Genomic DNA, 21,808 nt, shown 5'->3' with positions numbered 1-21,808 from the left:
AAATTGTACCTAAGTACAGTAAATGATTAAATGTACTTAGTTACATGCAACCACTGGTATTTACAGACGATAATTAACAAAAGCAAAAGACACAAGTTAAATGTGTCAAAGCACAGGGCATAAAATGAGCCATTATTTAAAATATTAAAGCTACTATTAAGTTGTGTTACAAAGACAATTTATCAGACCAGTAGTTCCCAAACTTGTTTATCTGATGTTTCCCCACAGCCCTGTCACAAGTACCCTTTCATTGTCCCACCTATCATCTTCCTAAGTAACACTATTAATTATATAAAAGTGGATAAAAAATAACTTGTTCATGCAATTGAAGCCACAATGTTTAGGCCAGTTTGGTCCAGTTTGCATTTGTACTGCTACCAATTGGAGTGTCAGAAGCTGTATGTTTCGACCATTCACCCATTATTTTTACAGCCACTCCCTATTTAAGATGGCTTCTCATTGTTACAAACCATTTGCCCGATGAAGGTATAGGACCGAAACGTTGCAAACAAATGTATTATTGCAGTTAGTTGGACAGTGTGAAGGTGTTTATTTGTATTTTTTGATCCACTCGTCCCTCTCCTACACACCTGTCTATGAAATAGATATGCAAAGTGTTGTAAACAGCATCACATTCCAACTCTATTTATTTGTTCAGTAATAAACCAGCACAAAAATACAGTACAGTGAACATATAAAATATCAGACAACAGTGATAACTACAGACAAAGTGTACCATTGTACAATATTCCAGAAACATCAATCAGTGACATAAAACTTGAGCACAGACATGAAGGAGGCAACGCCTGGTTAAAGTGCACTGAGTGAAAATGAACTGTACCACATGATTTTAATAAGTCATTATTATTCTGTCATCCTGGTACATTTCCCACAACAAGTTTTTGTCCTGCCTTAAATAAAAAGACTGCATGAAAAGATTCCCTGTTTCTCCTGAGCATGTTCACACACAGACTGGCCTTTTCAGTGAAATAAAAAACACAGGTGCACTAAACACACCATACACACACAGTATGCAAAGGCACAATACGGACTTAAACAGTAGGGGGGTCGTCTAGTTTTAACCTGAATCACCAGAACATGTTTCAGAAACACAGGTTAAGGTTTTAAATATATATTTAAAAGATGTTATGTTTATCACAATATCAATAAATAATTATCATGAGGCATTAACAAAATACTAGCAACCTCTACTCTGTATTTTACATCATTTGCATTCAGTTCAGATTTAGCAGGAAATCTGCTTTGTAGATTTCTTTAAAGATACTGTGGCAAAAAGCATTTTTACAAAGCAGCTAGGAGGCAGATGTTAGAGCTCCTACTGTATGTACAAGATTTGAAAATGTCTAACTTTGGCGACTCCTAGTGGTAGTACTTCAGCTTTCGACAAACAAATACTTTACAATAGCAGATATTTAATTAGAAAGAGGCCATAATCACATAACATTTCTACACAAGGGGTCTTTGTTCTCTTCGGCCGTGAAGAGATAACCTTTGTAGTGCAACCACAGTGTAAGAGATGGAAAACAAAGTGCAGTCCTCTTCCAAAGTTCAGCTGAAGCTAATGTGAGGCTGTCATACTTTAATATTAACAAATGTTTTTCATTAGTTTCTGTCAAAAAAACAGTCTAAACTTTTTGCACACAAAGTTCTCTTGCTAGATTCACAGTGGACTCAAGAGATAGAAATCCAAAGTGAAGACAGGCTTCTTCATACTTTGGAAATGGAAAAACTGGTCTGTTCTTGCCTTTCTTCCCTGTCAAAAGTCTGTCCTACTTTACATTTTGTTTCTGAGTAAATCTCACAAACTTGAATCTTGATAGCCTCGCCTCAGATTCACCTTCCTTTTTCACAGCAGACATTTGACTTAGCAGGAAAAGCACAGACAGGTGCTGATAACAATAATGATGGCTCCATTCCAGCAATTATTGCAGTCCAGTGCATTAAATAATAATATTATTAGTTAAACCTGTATTTCACAAGTCAAAGTATCTGCTGTGAGAAACTTTTTCACCACGGTCAGACCAGATTAAACTTCTCTTATATACGAATATTCACTCCCCATAAGACGGACAAATACAAGTGTGCAATTTCCCTCCGGTGCAGCTCGGCAAGGAAACACTGTCAAGGAAAACGCAAAAAGGAAATTTTGTACGAGTATTGTGTTAAAGTCAAACTGAAATCACATTTAGTCATCCTTTTTTGTAGTAAAAAATAATGATAACGTGTTTTTTAAATGTATTGTTTTGTATTGTTAAAAGGAAAAAAAAAAAACGGTCTGAGAGTGTCGGTGACAAAGTAAACAAACTCGGCTCTCTGTAGCCTACATGTCATGAGCAGACAGCTTGTTGTTAGTGGTATTGAAGAGTAAGAACCACAACAGCATCTCACCAGACCCAAGTGACATATGCAGGTATGTTTACATGCTGTTTAATGTGCCGCAGCTAATTAGCTATCTATCCTGCAAACTGACGTTAGCAGCAAATGTGCAGGATAAGAAGTCTGTAAGGAGAATTTAGCAGTAAAGCTAATGTGTTGTGCTAATTCTTGTGTTGTGTAGCAACTCTGCCTACGATAGGACTGATGATGTTACTGCTTTATGCAAGATTTGATTGGCTGTATTGGAAAAAATAAGGTCTCCATCATCATGCAGTCAAATTCAAGTTGGACTTAAAATAATCCAAACATAGAACACATTAGAAATGTAAAAGATAACATCTTTAAAATTAAATATTCAGTCCGTCTTCCAGCAGCGCGTTGGATCGTGGTCGAGCTCCTCGGTGGCTGTGGTGCTCTCTGCCTCTATCACTTCCTCTCCTCTCTCTGTCCCTCCCCTGACTCTGTCCATCCTCTTTCCTCTTCCCCCTGTCCTCCTCCTCCTCACCCCCTGCTCTCTCAAACTGCCTCTTTGCCCTCTCAATCCTGCTCCCTCGTTTCTCATCTGCTCTCTCCCTCCGGTCATCATGCGGGGCTGTTCCTCTCCTGTGGTGACTCCTATTCGAGTCAGATTCCTCCCTGCTGCTCCCCCACTCTCTTTCCGAATGCTTCCTCCTCGTCGCCGTTTCGTGGCTTCGATGTGACTCTTTGCTCACGTTGCTTTTTCCATGATGTTCCCTTTCTGTCCCTCTCTCTGTCTCTCTCTTAGATTCTCTTCCTTCCTTGCTCTCTCTCTTCTCGTCTCTACTTTTTGCCATCTCTGCTCTCCAGTCCCTCACTCCTCTGTCCTCCTCTGTCCTCCTCTTGCTCTCCCTCCTGTCACTTTGTTTTCTGTCTCTGCTGCTGCATCTCTCGGTTTCTTTATTTTCGTGTTTGCTCCCTCTTTCACGTCTGTGGGGTCTATCTTTGTCACTCCTGCTGCTGTGCCTCCTTGCACTCCCACTTTCTGCCTCTTTCTCTTTATTCATCACTCTTTCATCCTCTCTGCTGCTCTTACTCCTTTCGCTTTCTCTCTCTGTTTTGACCCTCTCAGAATATGCTTTTCCACTCCGGTCCTCTCGTTTTGAATCGTCTGATCTGCTCTTAATTTCCTTGTGTTCTTTTCCAGTCTTATTTTTCTCTTTTTCCTTTTCGTCTGCCTTTCTATTTGTACTAATGTCTTCTTTTGCCTTGTCTTGCTTGCTCTCATATATTTCTTTTCCAGCTGTAATTCGGTTCTCAGTTTCTTTGTCCTTCTTCTGTTTCTGAGATTGTTCATTTAAAACTTCCTCTTTGGCTGCTTTGACTGTCTCATTGTTCTGCTCTTTTTCCTCATCAGAAATCTTCTCTAATTTTGACTCAACCTTGCTTTCTCCCTCACTTCCTCCCTTCTTACTTTCCTTTTTTCCCTCGTTCTTAGCATCCTTTTCTCCTGTTTCCTCCTTCTCCTTCTTTTCCTCTGGCTCTCCTTTTTCCTTCATGCTCTTCTCCTCCTTTTTCTCCTTCTTTCTTTTCAAATTTTCTTTCTCCATCTCTTTAATCTTCTTCTGCTCTTCCTCCTCGACCTTCTTGTCCAGTTTCTCCTCCAGGAGGTCCAGCTCCTGCTCCAGCTCAGCCAGCTTCTTTGGATCCGACTCCAAATCGTCGTCAACTTCCACTTCTACCTCCTCAATCTCCTCGTACTCCTCCACCTCAATGCCGTCCATGGTCTTCTGCAGCTGTGTCTTCACCTTGTTCAGCTCCAGGAGGCCTTCTTGAAGTTCTTTACATACGTCCCTGATCTTGGTGGCAAACTTAGTTTTGGCGCCCTTGTGGAGCTCGTGGGAGTCTTTGGCGAGGAAGAAAACATCCAGAGCGAGAAAGAGGGCCGACATGACACCTGTGGTGACGCTGATGGCCTGGGCAGCTCTGGCGGCTCCGCCTGCAGCGCCTAAAACCTGCACAGTGCTGATGAGCTTATCGGTGTTGATCATCAAGGCTTTTCCGGCACGGCCGCCCTCCTTCATCACATGCTTGAGGTTGTGGTTCAGAGCCTTTTTGGCAGCACTCTCTGAGTATTTCTCAAAGTCCCACTCCTGCAGGGTGTCCATACCGTCCTACAAGTGGCACAGAGACAAAAAAAGGAGGACACTACTAAAGGTTCAAGGTTTTCCCGTGATTTTAAAACTATTCACATATGTAATCCCAAACTCATTTTTGATGCACATTTCCTTCCTTACTTAGCCTACATGTAGTAAAACCTAGCTTTAGCGGTGGCTACTATCATTTCGATATTGACATCAGTTACTTTCGTTAATTACCCGACGACAGGTGTTTTCCATTATTGCTACACAAAGTCATTCTCACACCCAATGCATCTCTATGCAATTCCATTACTATTGTGATGTCCATGTCAAATAAAAATGTATTTACTAGCTAACTAAACTATCTTAATGTCTAGTTAGCTAGCTAACAATACAAAAACACACCTACTGGTTTAACGATTAAGCCAACTGAGCTCTTCTCAAGCTAAACTCAAAAGCAGTCACAGCCCGATCAATACTAGATTTCTATACTGGAGGCAGATATAAAAATGCTAATACTTGAGAGTTACAATATTGGCCAGTATTATTTTTTACATAAACACAAACATTTTAGGGACATAGGATAGGAATCCCTTGAATTTATTTTTCGAAAGAACTGTGACTAAAATACATACCGAGCAGTAACAGTGCAACACTTTCTACATTACTTCAAACATTTCTTGTTACTACATTGGAATTTTTTTTTACAGATTAATCTACAAAGCAACCACATTTTTTTCAGGAATCTCTAGTTCTGGTCTAGTTACAGTATTTTTGCATTACTATGTCTCCAGTGAACCTGTATAATGTCACCAGCAGTAATAAGTCTGTAGACACATCTGCAAAGCCTATGTGAGATTCAGCTACAAACTCAAATCAAACATTTCCTCACCTGTACGAACTCCAAACACTCTCTGATGTCTTTGATCTCCTCCTGATAGCTCTGGATCATCTTCTCCACCTTCTTGCGGTCCATGCTGGAGTGAACTGTATCTGTGATATTGGCTGTCGCTGCCGTGATGTTGCCCGCTGTCGCCACGCCAATCCCCACCGCTGTGACAATAATAGAGGCACCAAAAGTGAAAGGCGCCAGAATGAGCCCTGTGATTGTTGCCACGCTGCCTGCAACACTGGCCACCCCTCCACCCACAGCAGCTGTCACTGTTCTTTTGTGGAATTGATCTGCAGCGTCGGCCAGAGCCAAAAGCTCCAGGATGCGATGCTGTAAGGACGCCCCCCGCTGGTTGAAAAGATGCACAAACAGACGAGCTGCCATGTAGACACGATCAGCTGCCTGCTCCATCGCCCTGGAGAATGGTGGATGGATGGTGTATTTGTTAAGTTTAAAGTTAAATGCTTGTAAGTCTAAGAAATAGCTATTTCCTACGTGCATGTGTGTGGACCCAGCAAAACATGGGCTCTTAAAATATTTACATTTATCATTTGAACCCGAATGTTGACAAATACTGGATAACAGGGATTCTGCAGAGTTCACCAATAAACCAGTTTAATACCTGTTTCAGTCATATTGGCCAAAGCTTGAAAGTACGATGGAAAACTAGCAGGGACGTTATGACCCAAAATTATTCATTATTATATCACATTTTTTTCAGTACTTCGTTCCCAGCAGTATATAACAATAATTTCTAATGCTATAATTAACTATATTAACACAACCTGGATCTGGATAAGAAGCAGAAAATGGATGGATGGAGTTAACCAATTAAAAATGATTGATTCATTTAATTATTTTACATTTGCCCATTATCAATGAGCTTCCTAGCTACTTTAGATAGCAGTAGCAACAGTACTTGCGACAGGTCAGATGGTGCTGACTAAAAAAAAAAGATTAAACAGCCTCCTGCACACTAAAATGTCCTCAGAATGCCAAAATAATATCTTCTGGGTAAATTTGAATGAAAAGTTATTAAAGAAAATAAACTTACATTTCCTCATCCCCTTCCTGGAAATTGGATGTCTCATTCCAGTCCGTCCAACCTGTAAACCGGAAGCAGAAATAATACAATTAGTATATGGAGCAAATACATAAAACAGTGTTTTGTTTCTAGTTTTTAGTGCTGATTTATTGAATCTTTTTTTGGGACTTTACATTAAAAGAAACATTTTTATTTATTTGTGTGTGTGTGTGTGTGTGTGTGTGTGAGTGAGTGTGTGATTTCCACACTTTCTTTGGCATCAGTGGTAATTCTCCTGGTGGAACAGCACAACAAACTTAAAGATTAAAGATGAACACAATCATACTGACCTTTGACGGTGTTCCACCACTCCATCAACTCATCACTTTCCTGAAAACAGAGACCTTCGTCAATGAAAAGACAACATACAGTATCGGTTGCATATATGTAGTAAAACATGCAAACACACTTACACACACACAAACACTAAGGGTGCTTTCACAACTAACCTGTTTGGTTCAGTTAAAATGAAATATGGTGCGTCTGCCCGGTTAGTGCGGCCGTTTGGGCTGCTGTGAGAGCTGTCGCTCGAACCAAACAACCGGACCGAGACCCTCCAAGCAGACTCTGGTGCGATTAATTTGTGGTTTGAAAGCAAACAGACCAACCACAGGACTTTTTGATAGTAGGGATGTGATTTTAGCATGATTTCAAAAGCTAAACTACTAATAAATCCATCTACTGGTCCTGAACTGTTTAGGAAGCAATCTGATAAGTGAGATAATGATCTGTATAAGCCATGTATATATTCATTTAAATCATTTGGTAAAAAACGTTCAAGGAAACCCCTCCTACTGTTACTTTCTGGTACAAAGAAATCTTTAATGTATTACCACATGAAAGGCTCAGCTCTGTGCTTAAAGGTAATGATCAGCCATTTCTGAACATTTAGAGGCCACTCATGGACTATCTCCCTGTAGAAAGTGTTAATTTATTGTCAAAGGAACTTTCTTTCTGGACCTGGAAACCTCAGGTGTGTTGTGTTTGTATCCTACTCCATGTGCTTAATTATTTACTTAATTAAGTCCATTAAAAAGTGTGTGACAGAGTGATCCCACAGTAATTACCCCTGGAATATTGCTGTACAAGATGCCTCTTTTTAGTCCTTTATCTACCTGTAAGTCATTATTCATAACATGCGGTCGATTTGCAGTCCAATAATATTAATAATGCTCATAATCAGATACTTCTTCATGAGCTCTTTGTGACACCGAAGAACATAAATATACACATCAGAAGCATTAAATTGCTGCATAAACTTCTGTCAGTCACAGGAATTTGAATTCCCCACGTGGGTCCTGATGATGCACTGATGATGCAGGATGCCATCACCGAAACTGTCCAATCAACGAGTTACCTGTCAGTCTGTATAACTTTGTGTTTACTCCTTTTTGGTTTGTTTATAAAAAGTCAGTGTGAACACGAACCAGACCAGAACTAAAATGCAATATTGTGTCACTTTGGTTCATTCGATCCGGACCAAGAGACAAACTACAGGTGTGAAAGCACCCAAAAACACACCTGCTCAGATTCAAGAGGGTTGTCTTCAGTATTGTAAGCTGCCATCTTCACAGGCTGGACCTCCACTGTGCTCTCCTGGAAAAACAAACACAATAACACAACTTTGTGACAAAAAATTCAGTTAAAAGGGTTAGTATCTGTAACTACTGTCACTACCATTCTCTCTGTATGCCTGTTAGAGGGACACAGATTCTGATTCTCAGCGGTTGACAGTCTGTATGGTTCTGTATCACATACAGAAAAGGGTTTATTTTCTCCCTGTAATCAGATGTAGAGTGGTGACCTAAGGTTGTGCTTCACAAAAGGAAATACACAGTTAATAATATTATAAGGATATGATGTAATTATTATACTGTTTTACGCAGGCTGAGACTCTTATGAGCAGCAGAGGTTTTTTAATTTGCAGATTCCCACAACTCACAAGTGTCTGATTACATGATAAACATGATATGTTATGTTTGTAAACATTTGAAATGACTACACAGTGTTTTTAACATTTTCATATCAGCAATGCTTTAAAAACGTACTTCCATTTTCATGTATTATACATTTCTTCGCTTTTTACAAGTGTATCTGAATCTTCAGACTGTTCCAGTTTTATTTAGTGAGTTAATTAATTTATTAATGTAAAAGATGTTTTATATATATATAAATTTTAGTTAAGATTTAGGCTTGGTTGGACATTTGTGAACCCCACTAAAATGTTTTTTTCCTGTATATCTATTTTATAATATCATCATGCTAACCTGCGCTGGGTTCAGATCCTGCAGCTCAACAGTCTCCTCAAAAACAGGGATCTTGTCTGAACTCTATGGAGGAATAAAGGACGATTAATGTCATTAACTTAGTAATAAGTTCATTGGAGAACTTTAACACACATCAATAATAAAACCAGTAAACAACTAAAGGAAATATGAATTTAAAAGAGGACAATGCATATTTGTAGAGACAGAACATGTATCTGTGTCAAAAAATTACTCAGGACAACAACCATTCAATCAAAAATGTAAAAGGAAAATGTTCAGCATGTTGATATCCATATCTATACCAAATTTCAGATCGGTCTTTGTTAATGCAGTTAAAGAACAGGAGCAAAACAGCAAAGTGAGAAGTAACTGAGGAACAACTAGAGGAGATCATTACATACCTGTGAAGTTAGATTAAGCTTGGGTATTTTGGGAAGAGTTTTTCTGACTCGGAATGATACAACCTGAGAACATTGAAACGAAACAAGAAAGGTTTGTCAATGACAAGATGACTTTAACATCAAAAGGTAAGAGCTCAAACTGGAGAAGCAAGAGAAAAATAATCTCATGTATGGATACAGTATAAGTAACCTAAACCACCTAGTGGTATAGATGTTGAAATACACTTTGGTTTTCTGTCTTCTGTCATGATGTTTCTGAAGTGAACAACTCACTCGTGTTTTTTTCTTGATGGTTGTCCTGCGTCTCAGCCCACCTCCTTCTGGTGCCTCCACGTCCTCACAAATGAAGACAGATAGCAAAGATAATTGCTTAACAGCTGTACAGGATTTTATAGGGATCATCTAACTTGCTCGCAATGCTAACTCTCTATACCCATTATTACTTCAAGAACCAAGGAGGTCATGTTTTCGGTGTCGTTTGTTTGTCTGTCAGCAGGATTACAGGAAAACGATGTGGAAGGGTGTAGCATGGGCTAAGGAAGATCCCATAAAATTTTGGAGCGGATCCGAATCACGGGGCAGATACACTAAATTATTTTTCACTTTCGTTAACATTGCGAGATAGGTCAATTGTGGGTTAAGATGATGAGGCACAACCATATTTTGACATGCTGCAATTCTAATAGTTTTGGAAATATATCCAGCCATATATTGTGGTTGCGCTTGCAGATTTGCATATCATGGAAGACTGGACTATTGGCCTTGGCGAAGGTCTGTGCTCTCCGAGTGCCCTTATAGTTAGCACTATAAATTTGTTTTTGTTTTTTCTAAAAGTCATTTTGTATTGACCACAGAGACAACAAAGCACATAAAACTAAAAACTGCCAAATACCATAACATGCAAATCAAATCACAAAATATGTTCTTTATGTATTTAGAGCATCTTCAGTTGCTTCTTTGACAACAAATGTACAGATTAGAAATTAATCTACATCGATAACCCTATTCCTGATTAGCCCTACTTCTCTGTAGGTTACTACCACTATGACTACTGTTACTGCTACTAGATATGTTGTTCCAACTACTACTGATTGTACGATTCAAAAAAGTGTTGATAAATACACTTCACACCTCTCATTGCTGATGATATCGTACCTGGTGTTCAACTGTTTTGGGCGTCCTCCTGAAAATTCCAGCAAACCCTCCTTTTTTATCCTGTTAAAAATTAAAACATAAAGCATTCATTTAAGTCACAAAACAGCAAAACTATGTTGATACAATCAAACAGAATAATACACTCTACAAGACTCACCTTTGTGGTGCTTGTAACTTCAGAAAGATTATTGTTACTGGTTGACAATTCACCAAGATCATCCTTTAAAATAAAAAACAAACAACAAAACAAGAATTGTGTTATTACTGAAACTTTTGGGTGAGGTTGTTGGGGAACCCTCTCATAAACTGGCAACAAAGTTTAACACAGGATCAAAAACCTACTCAGATGTTTAAAAGTAAATATAAAACTGTAAATAACGGCATTGCAAATCTATTTTAAATGTTTTCTGGCAGATAATCTAGAGAAAGGAAGGCTCTGCACACTGCTCCAGTGCTCTGAGATTCCTTTTTGTCAAACATGAAAGAAGAAAGCTTGGCTTGGCTTAAATATTAAAAAATATCATTGGATATAAGTGTGCAGATATGTTTTTTAGCCTTCAACCTTAGCATAGTGTTCTGAGAGGGGTCATCCTCTCAAAACTATTCAAATGTTTGCTGGCAAAACAATATTCTCATGAAAGTACACTGGCACTGTCGCCTACAGCATCAGCGTTGCTCAACAAGTTGCCAAGTGCATCCACAGACTTCGAGAAGCTCTCACCTCGGCAGTTTCTGTGAGGCTGTCCCAGCTGGCGGACAGTTCCTTTGTGTCACTGAGAGGATCCTGGAAAACAAAAAGGAACATTTTGTAGGCAAATCAATTAGTTTTAACTTGTTGAAGGTTATTTTTGAAGAATTTGAGCACAATATGATTCGCTTAAAAATGTAAATGAGAGATTTCACAGACAACTCAACAACCGGTAACCATACACATCACCACAAAAAAACAAAACAAAATTAGTTTATTTGGTCACCTTAGTAGCGATCGAGCGTGGAGCTGGTTTCGGAGACTTTTTGAAGATCCCTGCCAGTCCTCCAGTCTTCTCCTGAAACATAAGAAACATTCACACGTTAATAGTCATTAATCAGTGGCAGAACAGAGAAAAACAGGCTGAGATTGTGGTCGTCGGACAACATTTGTACCTTTGACGTGGTTGCTTCTAACAGATTTTCACAACTGGCCGATAACTTCTTATCCTCGCCTGTGTTCAATTCCTGAACATAAAATAAAACATAAAAAAGACAAAGACAGATACAAAGTAGAGTCAAATGGTATAATATACTATGAACTTTATGTGAAAGGGTCATTGCTGTACCTCATCTGTTGTAGTCCCCTCTGCTGATTTATGAGTCTTCTTAAACATGCCACTGAAAATACCTTTCTCCTAAAAACAGACATTAGACACAGACACAATCTGTATAAGTGGCAGTAAAAACTACATCAGGAGTATCTGTAATGTGTCACAGCTGACAGTAAAATTCAAAGAACAGTACGAGCATGTTGAAATTTTGTTGAAATTCCTTTCGTGGTTCAAAAACCAACATTTCACCTTAGTGTTGCTGTTTTCAAACAGACTATCATTACTTGCTGACAGTTCCTTCTGGTCATCTTTGTCCTGAAAAAAGAGAAATGGACAATATATAAATATGCAACAGTCACCACAGACAGTGATGCCAACAGTGTAACTAAGTCACACACTCACTTCTGCAGCTGCCTCATCTCCAGACACTTTGGGTGTTTTCTTAAGAAGTCCACTGAACAGCCCGCCTTTTTCCTGATGAGTGAAAATGCAAATGAGTGCAGTGCAAAGTTTGAAACCAAAGATAAAAGGTCATTAACACAGTTTAATGTTGGACATTTTGTTGATAATCTTCTCTCGATTGGCTCGTGAAGAGTGCAAAAAAAGGCTTGAAAGAAGATGGTTTATCCAGGAAACATACCTCAAATTGCACTTTATACATTTTTGCCGATTATGTTTCAAAGCATACAGTCGATTTATTTTCTACCTTTCAGGCAGGCGCTGGGTTCATTTCAGCACACCATAAAAAAAAAATCAAGTTGTACTGTCTTCAAACATGCTGTAGATTCTGCAACTTATTTTTGTCATGTGTAACAATGATGTCTCCTTAGTGGTGCCTTAAACTGTAGGGAGGATGCTGCGTTGAGTGTGTGCGGGGCGGACACTGACCTCGTCAAACAGGCTGTCGATGCTGGCTGATCTTTTGAAGATGCCAGCCAGGCCTCCTTTTTTCTCCTAAAAACACAAATATTTGTTATTTCTCTTCAATGAATACATTCAGAAACAACAGAAAAACTAAAGAGAAACAAGAGTCAAAAGCTAAACCTGCTCCCAAGTTAATCACACACAGTGAATCAGACACTGCTCACACCATTTTTTGATTTTCATCTGGAACAATTTTTTTATTATTTTTGTTTTTATTTACTTTTGTTGTGTGAAGCACTTTGTAACTAACAGCCCTCCAAACAAAGATTATTATTTATTACATGCATATTTGATTGCAGCTAAATGCAACGCACAACAGGACCAATGACAGGACAGGACAAACACAAAGATATCATCATGATCAGGTTTCAGCTCACATGACAACAGCAGCCACCTTGAGACAGAAAAATTAAGAACAAGAGGGGTTTTGTTTTGTGTTGTTTTCTTTTTAAAAGAGTGATGTACCTTCGGGACGGTGGTATCAAACAGATTCTCACAGCTACCAAATAACTGATTTTCACTGTTCACCTCCAGCTCCTGAATTCAAACCAGAAAACAGTAAATATCAACATCTACTCCATCCTCCATAACAGGAAGTTTAAAGACTGATTTAATCAATTTCATCAAATCACAGTACCTTGTCTGCTGCAGCGCCCTCTGCTGGTTTCTGCGGCTTCTTAAACATGTTGCCAAAAATATTTTTCTCCTGGAAAATAATTTGGTGTCAATGAACATTCCCTTGAAAGACATTTTATATTTTTAAGGTGTTGCTGCATTATACTGCTCACCTTTGTCGTATTATTCTCAGACGGGTCGTCGTTGCTGGCTGACAGCTCTTTCTGAGCCTCCCTGTCCTGAAACACAGAAATTTATGTTACATGAAACGGGTGAAATTGCGTGCAGGCTTAGAAACTCATTGCACATCCAGGAAACACTCATTCACCGGTGTCCTTTCCCCAGACGCTTTGGGAGTCTTTTTCAGGAGTCCGCTGAACAACCCTCCACCTTTCACCTGATGAAATACACAATAAAAAGGCTTTACTGTATTTACAAATCCAACTGCTGTTTTGTTGAAAAGCATTTAATCATCTTGGATTTCAACTCACTGACCTGTTTGTTCTCAGATAAATTCTCGTTGCTGGTTGAGAGCTCGTTGTCGGAAGACTCGTCCTGTAAAAAATTATCAGAGGTTGTAAAAGTTGTGGTAACAAATAAATGTTACCTGTTACTATATTAATAGTAATATAGTATAGTAATATTAATATTAATAGAAATGAGTAATAGAAAATATTTAATGAACATCTGAGCATGGTTTTGCAATGGTATACACAGTAATAGACAATCATGGGATACATGTGCCAGATTTTCAGTGCAGTAGTTCATGTGAAAATAGTGAAAACATTCAAAAATGCACAATGTTAAGAAATCTTTCAAAATAAATACTGAATCTGCACCAACAACTAATCACTTGTTTGTTTGTATTCCTAATTTTCCACCAAATTTGAACAGAAATCTGGAAGACAAGTGTCAGATATCCTGCTACCCAACAGGTAATGAGGCTTTTTACAATTTAAACATTATCATAAAAGACTTCCAAGAAAATAAAAATATGAAGGTTGATATTGCTGTAAATGACACAGACAAATTATACTTTTACCTCCTCAGGTTGAGCAACTTTTGCAGGTTTGGGAGTTTTCTTGAATATTCCACTAAATATTCCTCCTTTTTTCTAAAACATACATATTCAGACAATGAGTGCTCTCTCCGAAAGTAAAGTTATTCAGGGCCGTTTCTAAATGATGCATAAAAAAACCTCACCTTGGTGTTGTCCTCAGACAGAGCTTCACTGCTGCTTGAGAGCTCATCGTCCTGAGAAGAGATAAAAACAATCAGAACCTGTTACACGCTACAGACTTTTTAACATTTCATCACTAACAGCGAGGGGTAACTGAGCCACCTACTGCTCTTTTACAGCTAATGCTTTTACTGTTGGTTCTGGGATTCAAACCAGCAGCCTTCCAGTCACAAGTGTACTAGTCTGACATTTTGGTAACATCCAATTTGAAAACACTGATTTGCTGTTTAAGAATATTAGCGATATATGGGATGACTGAAAAGGACCAGAAAACAAAGAAGACACTTCTTACTTCCTCTGTGGGAGGGCTGTGTGCAAGTCTGGACGACTTCTTGAATATTCCACCAAACGCATCTCCTTTCTCCTGTCTCCAAAGAAGACATGATTATCTATTTTCTACTTTGTAATCACATCCCCTCTTCCAGACTTAGAACATATGGATCAATTAGAAAAATACATAATAAGACATCACATAAAACTAAAATCAGAAAGACAGCTAACTTCTTTAAAAAAAAAAGAAAAAGAAAAAAGTATACAATACATTTACAGTATTTATATATGTATATACGTATCTTCCTAATAAACCTAACATAACCTAATGTAGGTACAATCTATAAAGAAAAAAAGAACAGGAAAATAAGGTAGATTGAATATTTTTATAAATATGCTAGTTAGTTTTAGGAGCTCTGCACACAGTTTGGTCACTATCATAGCTACATTAAAGCTATTTTCTATTTTTTTTAAAGCACTGTTTCTTTTTACTTGAGCCTTGTAGAAATGCTTTGAAGTTTAGACGAAGAGTTGGGCAAAAAAGCTTTTAAATATGCTTTTCCTTCCTCTCTTGGAACAACATACAGAATAAAAGATCAGAAATACATTGTAGTGCAGTTACGTTCAGTAACAACTAATAAAGTACTCTTGGTCAATGCATTTGCTTCTAAATTTATTGTTTTTACAACATTTTGAAAGTTCTGGAAACTCATACCTGTAAATTAATCCTAACTAGATATCTGTCCTAGATATATGTCTGTAGTCTTTTGAAGCATGTGACAGTTGTTTTAGTTTGTTTATGTTGTTTGTATTTACGGTGGTAATAATGTTTTTAATGCTACCCTCATCGCCAGATGTCTTGAAAAAGACTTTTACCTGATAAAATGAAGGAAAAATGAAAAAGTGAAGGGTATTACCTGGATCACTGTACATACAGGTAGCACATATCATTACCAAATTAAATTTCAACCATAAGTAGGGCTGCAACTAAAGATTATTTCCATTATCTATTCATCAGCCGATTATTTTCTCAATTCATGGTTTAATCTATAGTGTCAGAAAATAGTGAATAATGTCTGTCACAATTTCCTGGAGCCCACAGAGATGTCACAGTCCAAAACCCGAAGACACTCATTTTATATAAGGCAAAGAAAAGCAGCTCATCCTCACAATGGTGAAGCTGGAATCTGGGAATTTTTGGCCTTTTTGCTTGAAAAATAACTTCAGCAAAAGAGTTTCCCCTCGGGGATCAATAAAGTATTTCTGATTCTGATTCAACAACTAATCACCTCTCCTTTTCTCTGTGCTGCATTTTTTCAATGTTTGCCCCTGGGGTTTGATTTCAGGAAATATCTGCTGAACTTTACACTCTGGTCTCATTTGTTTATGGAAACTGGACCAAGGTATCATATTCAATGAAATGACATGTTGATCCTTTAAAAATCAGCTTTCAAATATAAAGTGAATAACAGATTTCCAATGTTTTTACAACAAAAACTGACCTTTGTGTTGGCAGCCTCAGACAGACTGTCATTGCTGGCTGAAAGATGTTTCTGTGCCGACAGATTCTCCTGAAAAAAGAATTAAAACGGTCAGAAACAGAGCGAAGCTCCACAGAAAATGGGTTACAAGAAAAGGAAATGTGCTTAAATATTTCAATGTCTGTCATATTGTAACTTCTGCTCCTCCTGGATTAAAGCATTTGAGCACATTGGCGGACATACAAGGAACATGCATCATACTGGCTGTGCTCCATTTGGTCTGCCATTTGCTTTCCCCCCCCCCCATAGGGTTGGTGAACCCGGTTAAATGGAGCGCAGGCAGGAAATGAGGCGGTAGGAATGATGTTGAGTCTCTGTCATCTAATAATCAAGCAGCAGCAGGTAGTCTTCATCTTTTTACAGCTTCTGTAGTGTTGGCAAAGACTCTACAGAACCTTTTCTATTTGGATTCAGCCATGACGAGCTGTGTGAAAATGTTTTGTATTGTTTATGATGCTGTTGGTACACACAGTATTTTGTTTACGTCGATTCAGGTCAGCATAAGTGGCATGTGATGGGTTTTGTTATATTGTTTTTTGTAATTTATTTCAAACTTTTAGAACAAGTATAGACAAAAATATAAACAAGAGACAACTACACACAGGCCGCCACCCCGATACATCCACAATAAAAAGAGAAAGCAGAAAACATGTTAAAGCTTACTTACTTATTTTCTTTCATTTCAGAATTAAAGAACCTTATCTTGCACCTACGGAGCTGCAGATATTTTCTCTCACACGTGCTTTAATGTTAGTCATGGTGACTCATGTAGTTTCAGCGGGTGCGTGGGGAGGATCTGTCTGTCATTTCTAACATGAAGACTCACCTTGGCCTCCGACAGGCTGCCAGTGCTGGCAGAGAGCTCACTGTGTAACGACTCTGCACCCTAAACATAACAAAAACGTTACTCAACCTGTGCGAACATGAACACTGAGCATAAACAGTAACAGTTAAGCAGGCTACTGAAACAAAACAGGTTAAGGCAGGGAATCAGAGGAACATGTTTACATGTGTTGCTATAATCAGATTACTCTAAAATCTGCATTTACAAGCAGCGGGTCAGTAATTTAGATTTCTCCCTGTGGAGGTGGGCATGGTTAAGCAATCAGCTGCAGAGAGGGAGAGGTGGAGGAGTGGCTCAGGTGAGCAGTGCCAGGGAGCGCTAACTGACACAGCTGAGACTCACTGTACAATGCTCTCCCCTTTATATGCAGTAGCGTGCTAGACCTGAAGTATGTCAAACGCTGCCAGACAGAGCAACCAGGCTGCTATATTTTATATATATATATGTAACAATTTGGTTTTCACATGTAAACCCACATATTAAATAATTATATTGATGTTTCATATATTGACCTATATGCTAATGATTGGTGAGATGTCAGATAAGACTAACATCTTCAAATAATCTTTCGTACCTCTTTTGGGTTTTTTTCCTGAGATTTATTTTGCATTTAGTCTTTTTTAATAGGTTACAGTTCAGATGCAGATATGAAACAAAAACAGAGGGAGAGAGAAAGGGGTTATGACTCGCAACAAATCGAATCGAATTGAACCAGAAGTCTGACAGAAACATGGTATGTGTCTTTACCACTAAGTTTTGTTTGTTTTTAAATAAAAAAAATGTCTAGTTGTCTTCAAAGTTTCCCAGGATATTCTCAGATGCAGGCTCAACCTAAAGACTATTGTCACATATCATCCCCTCCCCACCTTTTATTTCTGTCTCTCTATCTAGTAAAACATAAGTAACAGCAATTTATTAAAAACAACAACATATACAGTAAATACCTCATTGTTTGTTTTTGCAGCTCTTTTTATCCAGTATTGTGTCAGTTCCTGCACAGAAAACAACAATCTGTTTTAAAAATCTGTTTCTCTGAAGAGGCCCATTCTCCAAGTTCTATGAAAAACACTGATAATTCATATTACAAATGAAGACATTTTTGTTTTCTTTCAATTAGTTTTTTACGGCATATATCAGTTCTGATATTGCTGTGCTGAAGCTGCCAGTGGCCAAAGATGGAAGCGAGCTTGTATCAATATTCAATATGTTTAAAAGTGATATAGATTTGATGGACCACCCCCTCCCCCAGTTTAACGTTTCACAGAGTGGAAAAATCCTCTCCAATGGAACCCAGACTAATTAATTTAGTTACATTTTACCAGATCTTTAAGAAATGTTGGCCCACCACTTCTGCTCAGTAGAAGGTAAACTCTGGGATACATAAAACAATTACATTATAGAGCCTACATCACTAGAGATAACTGGCCCACGCGTTATTGTGTACACATAAACCAAAGACCATGCTCCACTTACAGCATCTGTAGGTCGTTGAGGCACTAGAGGAGTCGGTTTCTCCAGTCTCTCTGGGTCATTTCTTTTTATCTGGAAAGATAGTTTACTTGGCTGAGTAGCCTTACTACAACATCCTGAAAACATATATAAAAAAACCTACTGGGTAACTTTGTCACATAGCTAGTCAAAGGTTTGGGTTTATTCCAGTACCTCTGCAGGCTTTGGAGGAGGTTTTGGCTGTGAAAAGAGAAGAGAACATGAGACATTATGAGACCTGAGTGTGTACTGTATACAATAACAGGTTTCATCTTCCTCTGTCGTACGATGTTTTTGATGTTTTTATATACTGTACAGTGTTGTTGTACTTCAGTGTTGGAGAGTATTTAGACTGTGTTGTGCATTAGTTCAGTGTTTTTGTGTTAGATCTAAATGTTCTCACCGGCTCTAGTTTCTTTTTGACTTCTGGCTTCATCACACACGCCTCCATCCTGCCTGTAAGAGTGACACCGGAAGATAAAGTGTAAACAGTTTGTGATTGGAGCATTTACAATTTGAATGCCTACTGGACCAGATGAAAGTACGAGACAAACTTCCACTGTTCTTCACAGCATACCTTTTGACATGCCATAACAGGAAAAGCACAGGTGTAATTGATTACATTGATAATACCTGCATTCCACTTAGGCCACATGTTATGTACCAATTCCATACTACATACTAACAGTATATGTACTATCCAAGTACCAGTGGGGAAATACATATTCAGATCCTTCAGTAAAATAAGAAATACAACTACAGCTGAGATCATTAGTTTATTAATCAATCAGCAAAAAATTAACCAGCAACAATTTTGATAATGTGATAGTAAAATTTATATATTTGGCTTTTTAACTACTGGTTAGACGACATAAGACATTTGAATATATGACATCGTTAAAATCAAATGATTAATCATTTAATGGATAACATAATTGTAAGCTGCAGCCCTAAATACCACAAACCCAAAAAGTAAAAGTACTGGATTCAAAAGTACTCAAAAGTACTCCAGTATCAGCAGCATAATGTACTTGGCAGTTCAGTACTTAATGGCAATCCATCATATTTATAAGCATATCAGGTTTTCTTGCAAAAACTTTATGTGTAACGTAACTATTGCCAGCAGTATGCAGTACAATGGAGTATAATGAAGCACAAAAATGGTAATTCTCAAGTACAAGTACTGCAAAACTGTAGAAGTACAACACTACAACTTAAGTACTTGTCCACCTCTGCTTTTCATAGCAACATTCAACTGATCAGAAAAACACTAGAGTAGAAAAAGTCTATTAATTAATATAAGTATTTATATAGGAAGAAATACAGTTACAGTGGTCACTTTCTGTATGAACCATTTGGAGAAGTAACTTTACCACAATAAACATTTCCTAAAACTGTAGCCTGATGTGCTGAACTCAGCTCTGCTTTATTTTAACCTTACTGAAAATTAGCTTACAAGCTGAAAACGTTTGGCTAACGCTAGCTAACATTTAAAATCTGAAAATGCACTCGTCACTTACACGGACGGTAAACTGTACATTATAAACGTCTAAAAACTATAAAACTAAATGGCGCTGATGTCAGACTGAGCGGTTTCAACCTACCGAAGATAAGAAGACAACTCAGAGATCCTTTTACATTCAGTTTGAACCAAATACTGTCAAAGCAGCGAGCAGTGACGGCTCCTTCATGGTCACGATATTCCCAGGAGTTTGTAAAACTTCACCGCACCCGCACAACATCTGCACACGTGAGGCGTTCAAGAGCCCCTCCAAAGCTCCGAAATCACAGCACTTCAGTCACATAAGACGACTCAAGCGCTTTGGTTTATTTTTGTTATGTACACTATAAGTAGGCTAGTGCTTGATTCTTTTTTTTATAATCACACTGTATATAAAAATGGCTTCTCCAGCATGTTGCATAATAATTGACGTTTTTTCTTTTAATTTTCTCACATATTTCTACAAAAATATTACAGGGCTGATCATTTCAGTAGGCTACTTGTACTATTTTTTCCTTGAGTATTGAAACATCTTACTGAAAATTGGTGAAGCCCAGGAGATGTCATGGAGAAAAAAGATACATTAATTCTGTCATGATAACTTATCTTTTTTTTTTCACTGCTTGTAATTTATAACACAGTAAGTAACCTTTGCACTGCACATTGGGGGTTGATGCACTGCAACATAATTTTTTATTTAGTAGGCCTCTCTCCCTTTATTCTAGATTTTTGTTTAGATTCAGTTCTTGCATGCAAAAAAAGGTATCATTCTACTTTCACTACTAATAACACAGGTATCATATTGAAACATTTCAAATAACCAGCCATAGTGTCAACATCCTGTTTCATCTAGAAATATGTTAAACTACACAACTATTGCATCAGAAAAAATAATTTCCAATGTGCCTTTAAAGACAAAGTGTGCAAAACAAGAATAAAATACAAACACAAAAAAATGCAAAAATATACCTAAATGTGAAATAAAAGTATGCAATGTTGTTTATTTAGCCTAGAATAAAATGCAAACATTAATATGGTTATTGCAGCTTTCATCCTCTCCACCTTTACATTTCAACTACTCATGTACACTCTACCTGTCCATCTCATGTTCACATGTTGCTCAAGTCTATTTTACCTCCACTTTATGTAATCCAAATATTTCCGACACCACCCAAAGGCAGCATTACTAACAAGGTCGATCAAAGCGTCTTAAACCAACCAAATCACGCCCTGAGGGCTTCTGTGCCACACATCCCCACAGTGAAATCATCTGTTACAATACACGGCGACCACAGAAGATCTTTGTCACCAAATGTCCATCTGATAATTGTTCCAAAGATGAAAGGCAGCATCAAAAGTCCAATATCTCACCTGGTTTTTGCATTCGGAGAAGATGCTTTGAGGTGGCTGTGGACTCACCTGGGAGTGGGGCGTGGCCAGTTTGAGGTCTACCTGTGTCTGTGCCTTTCCCAGCCGGTGTGACTCATCAGTTTCACGAGTCAACAACATGTAAGCAAAAACTGATGGGAGCTGTTCCAAAAAATAGAAAAGAAAGATGCAGTTATCATCTTGGCAGAAGTCCCAACAGCGACACATTGTGAAATCATAATGGTCCATATATTTATTCTGTACTTAATATTAGAAATACTGAGGGCATGAGACTAAAATCTCCCAGTTCAGTCCCACCCCCTTAGATTTTTTTTTTCCTATAACCACCAAAAAAAGTCTAAGATCATCTGATTATTTCACTTTTTTCTTTTTAGAGTACAGTTTTTCAATATCAATTTTG

The 21,808-nt window shown here is 38.0% G+C and overlaps 1 protein-coding gene across 1 annotated transcript; it reads right to left on the bottom strand.

Moving 5' to 3' along the window:
* Positions 1-629: 629 nt before the first annotated feature.
* On the bottom strand, positions 630-21,458 carry LOC122887470. The gene is made up of 32 exons (XM_044220733.1): positions 21,439-21,458; positions 18,922-18,974; positions 18,693-18,719; positions 18,504-18,572; positions 17,975-18,022; positions 17,013-17,072; positions 16,148-16,216; positions 14,668-14,739; positions 14,339-14,389; positions 14,178-14,249; positions 13,631-13,690; positions 13,464-13,532; positions 13,309-13,374; positions 13,158-13,226; positions 12,986-13,057; positions 12,485-12,550; positions 11,999-12,070; positions 11,846-11,911; positions 11,612-11,680; positions 11,439-11,510; positions 11,270-11,341; positions 11,017-11,079; positions 10,453-10,515; positions 10,296-10,355; positions 9,414-9,476; positions 9,141-9,203; positions 8,740-8,802; positions 7,994-8,068; positions 6,763-6,802; positions 6,443-6,494; positions 5,389-5,803; positions 630-4,529 (listed from the first exon to the last, which is right to left on the bottom strand). Exons 2-32 carry the CDS (start codon positions 18,967-18,969, stop codon positions 2,745-2,747), a joined length of 4,011 nt encoding a protein of 1,336 aa, XP_044076668.1. The 5' UTR covers positions 18,970-18,974; positions 21,439-21,458; the 3' UTR covers positions 630-2,744.
* Between the last annotated feature and the right edge of the window lie 350 nt (positions 21,459-21,808).

Source organism: Siniperca chuatsi, linkage group LG13 (assembly GCF_020085105.1).
Source record: "Siniperca chuatsi isolate FFG_IHB_CAS linkage group LG13, ASM2008510v1, whole genome shotgun sequence".
Classification (NCBI taxonomy): Eukaryota; Metazoa; Chordata; class Actinopteri; order Centrarchiformes; family Sinipercidae; genus Siniperca; species Siniperca chuatsi.
This window is presented reverse-complemented; position numbering and strand designations above follow the sequence as displayed.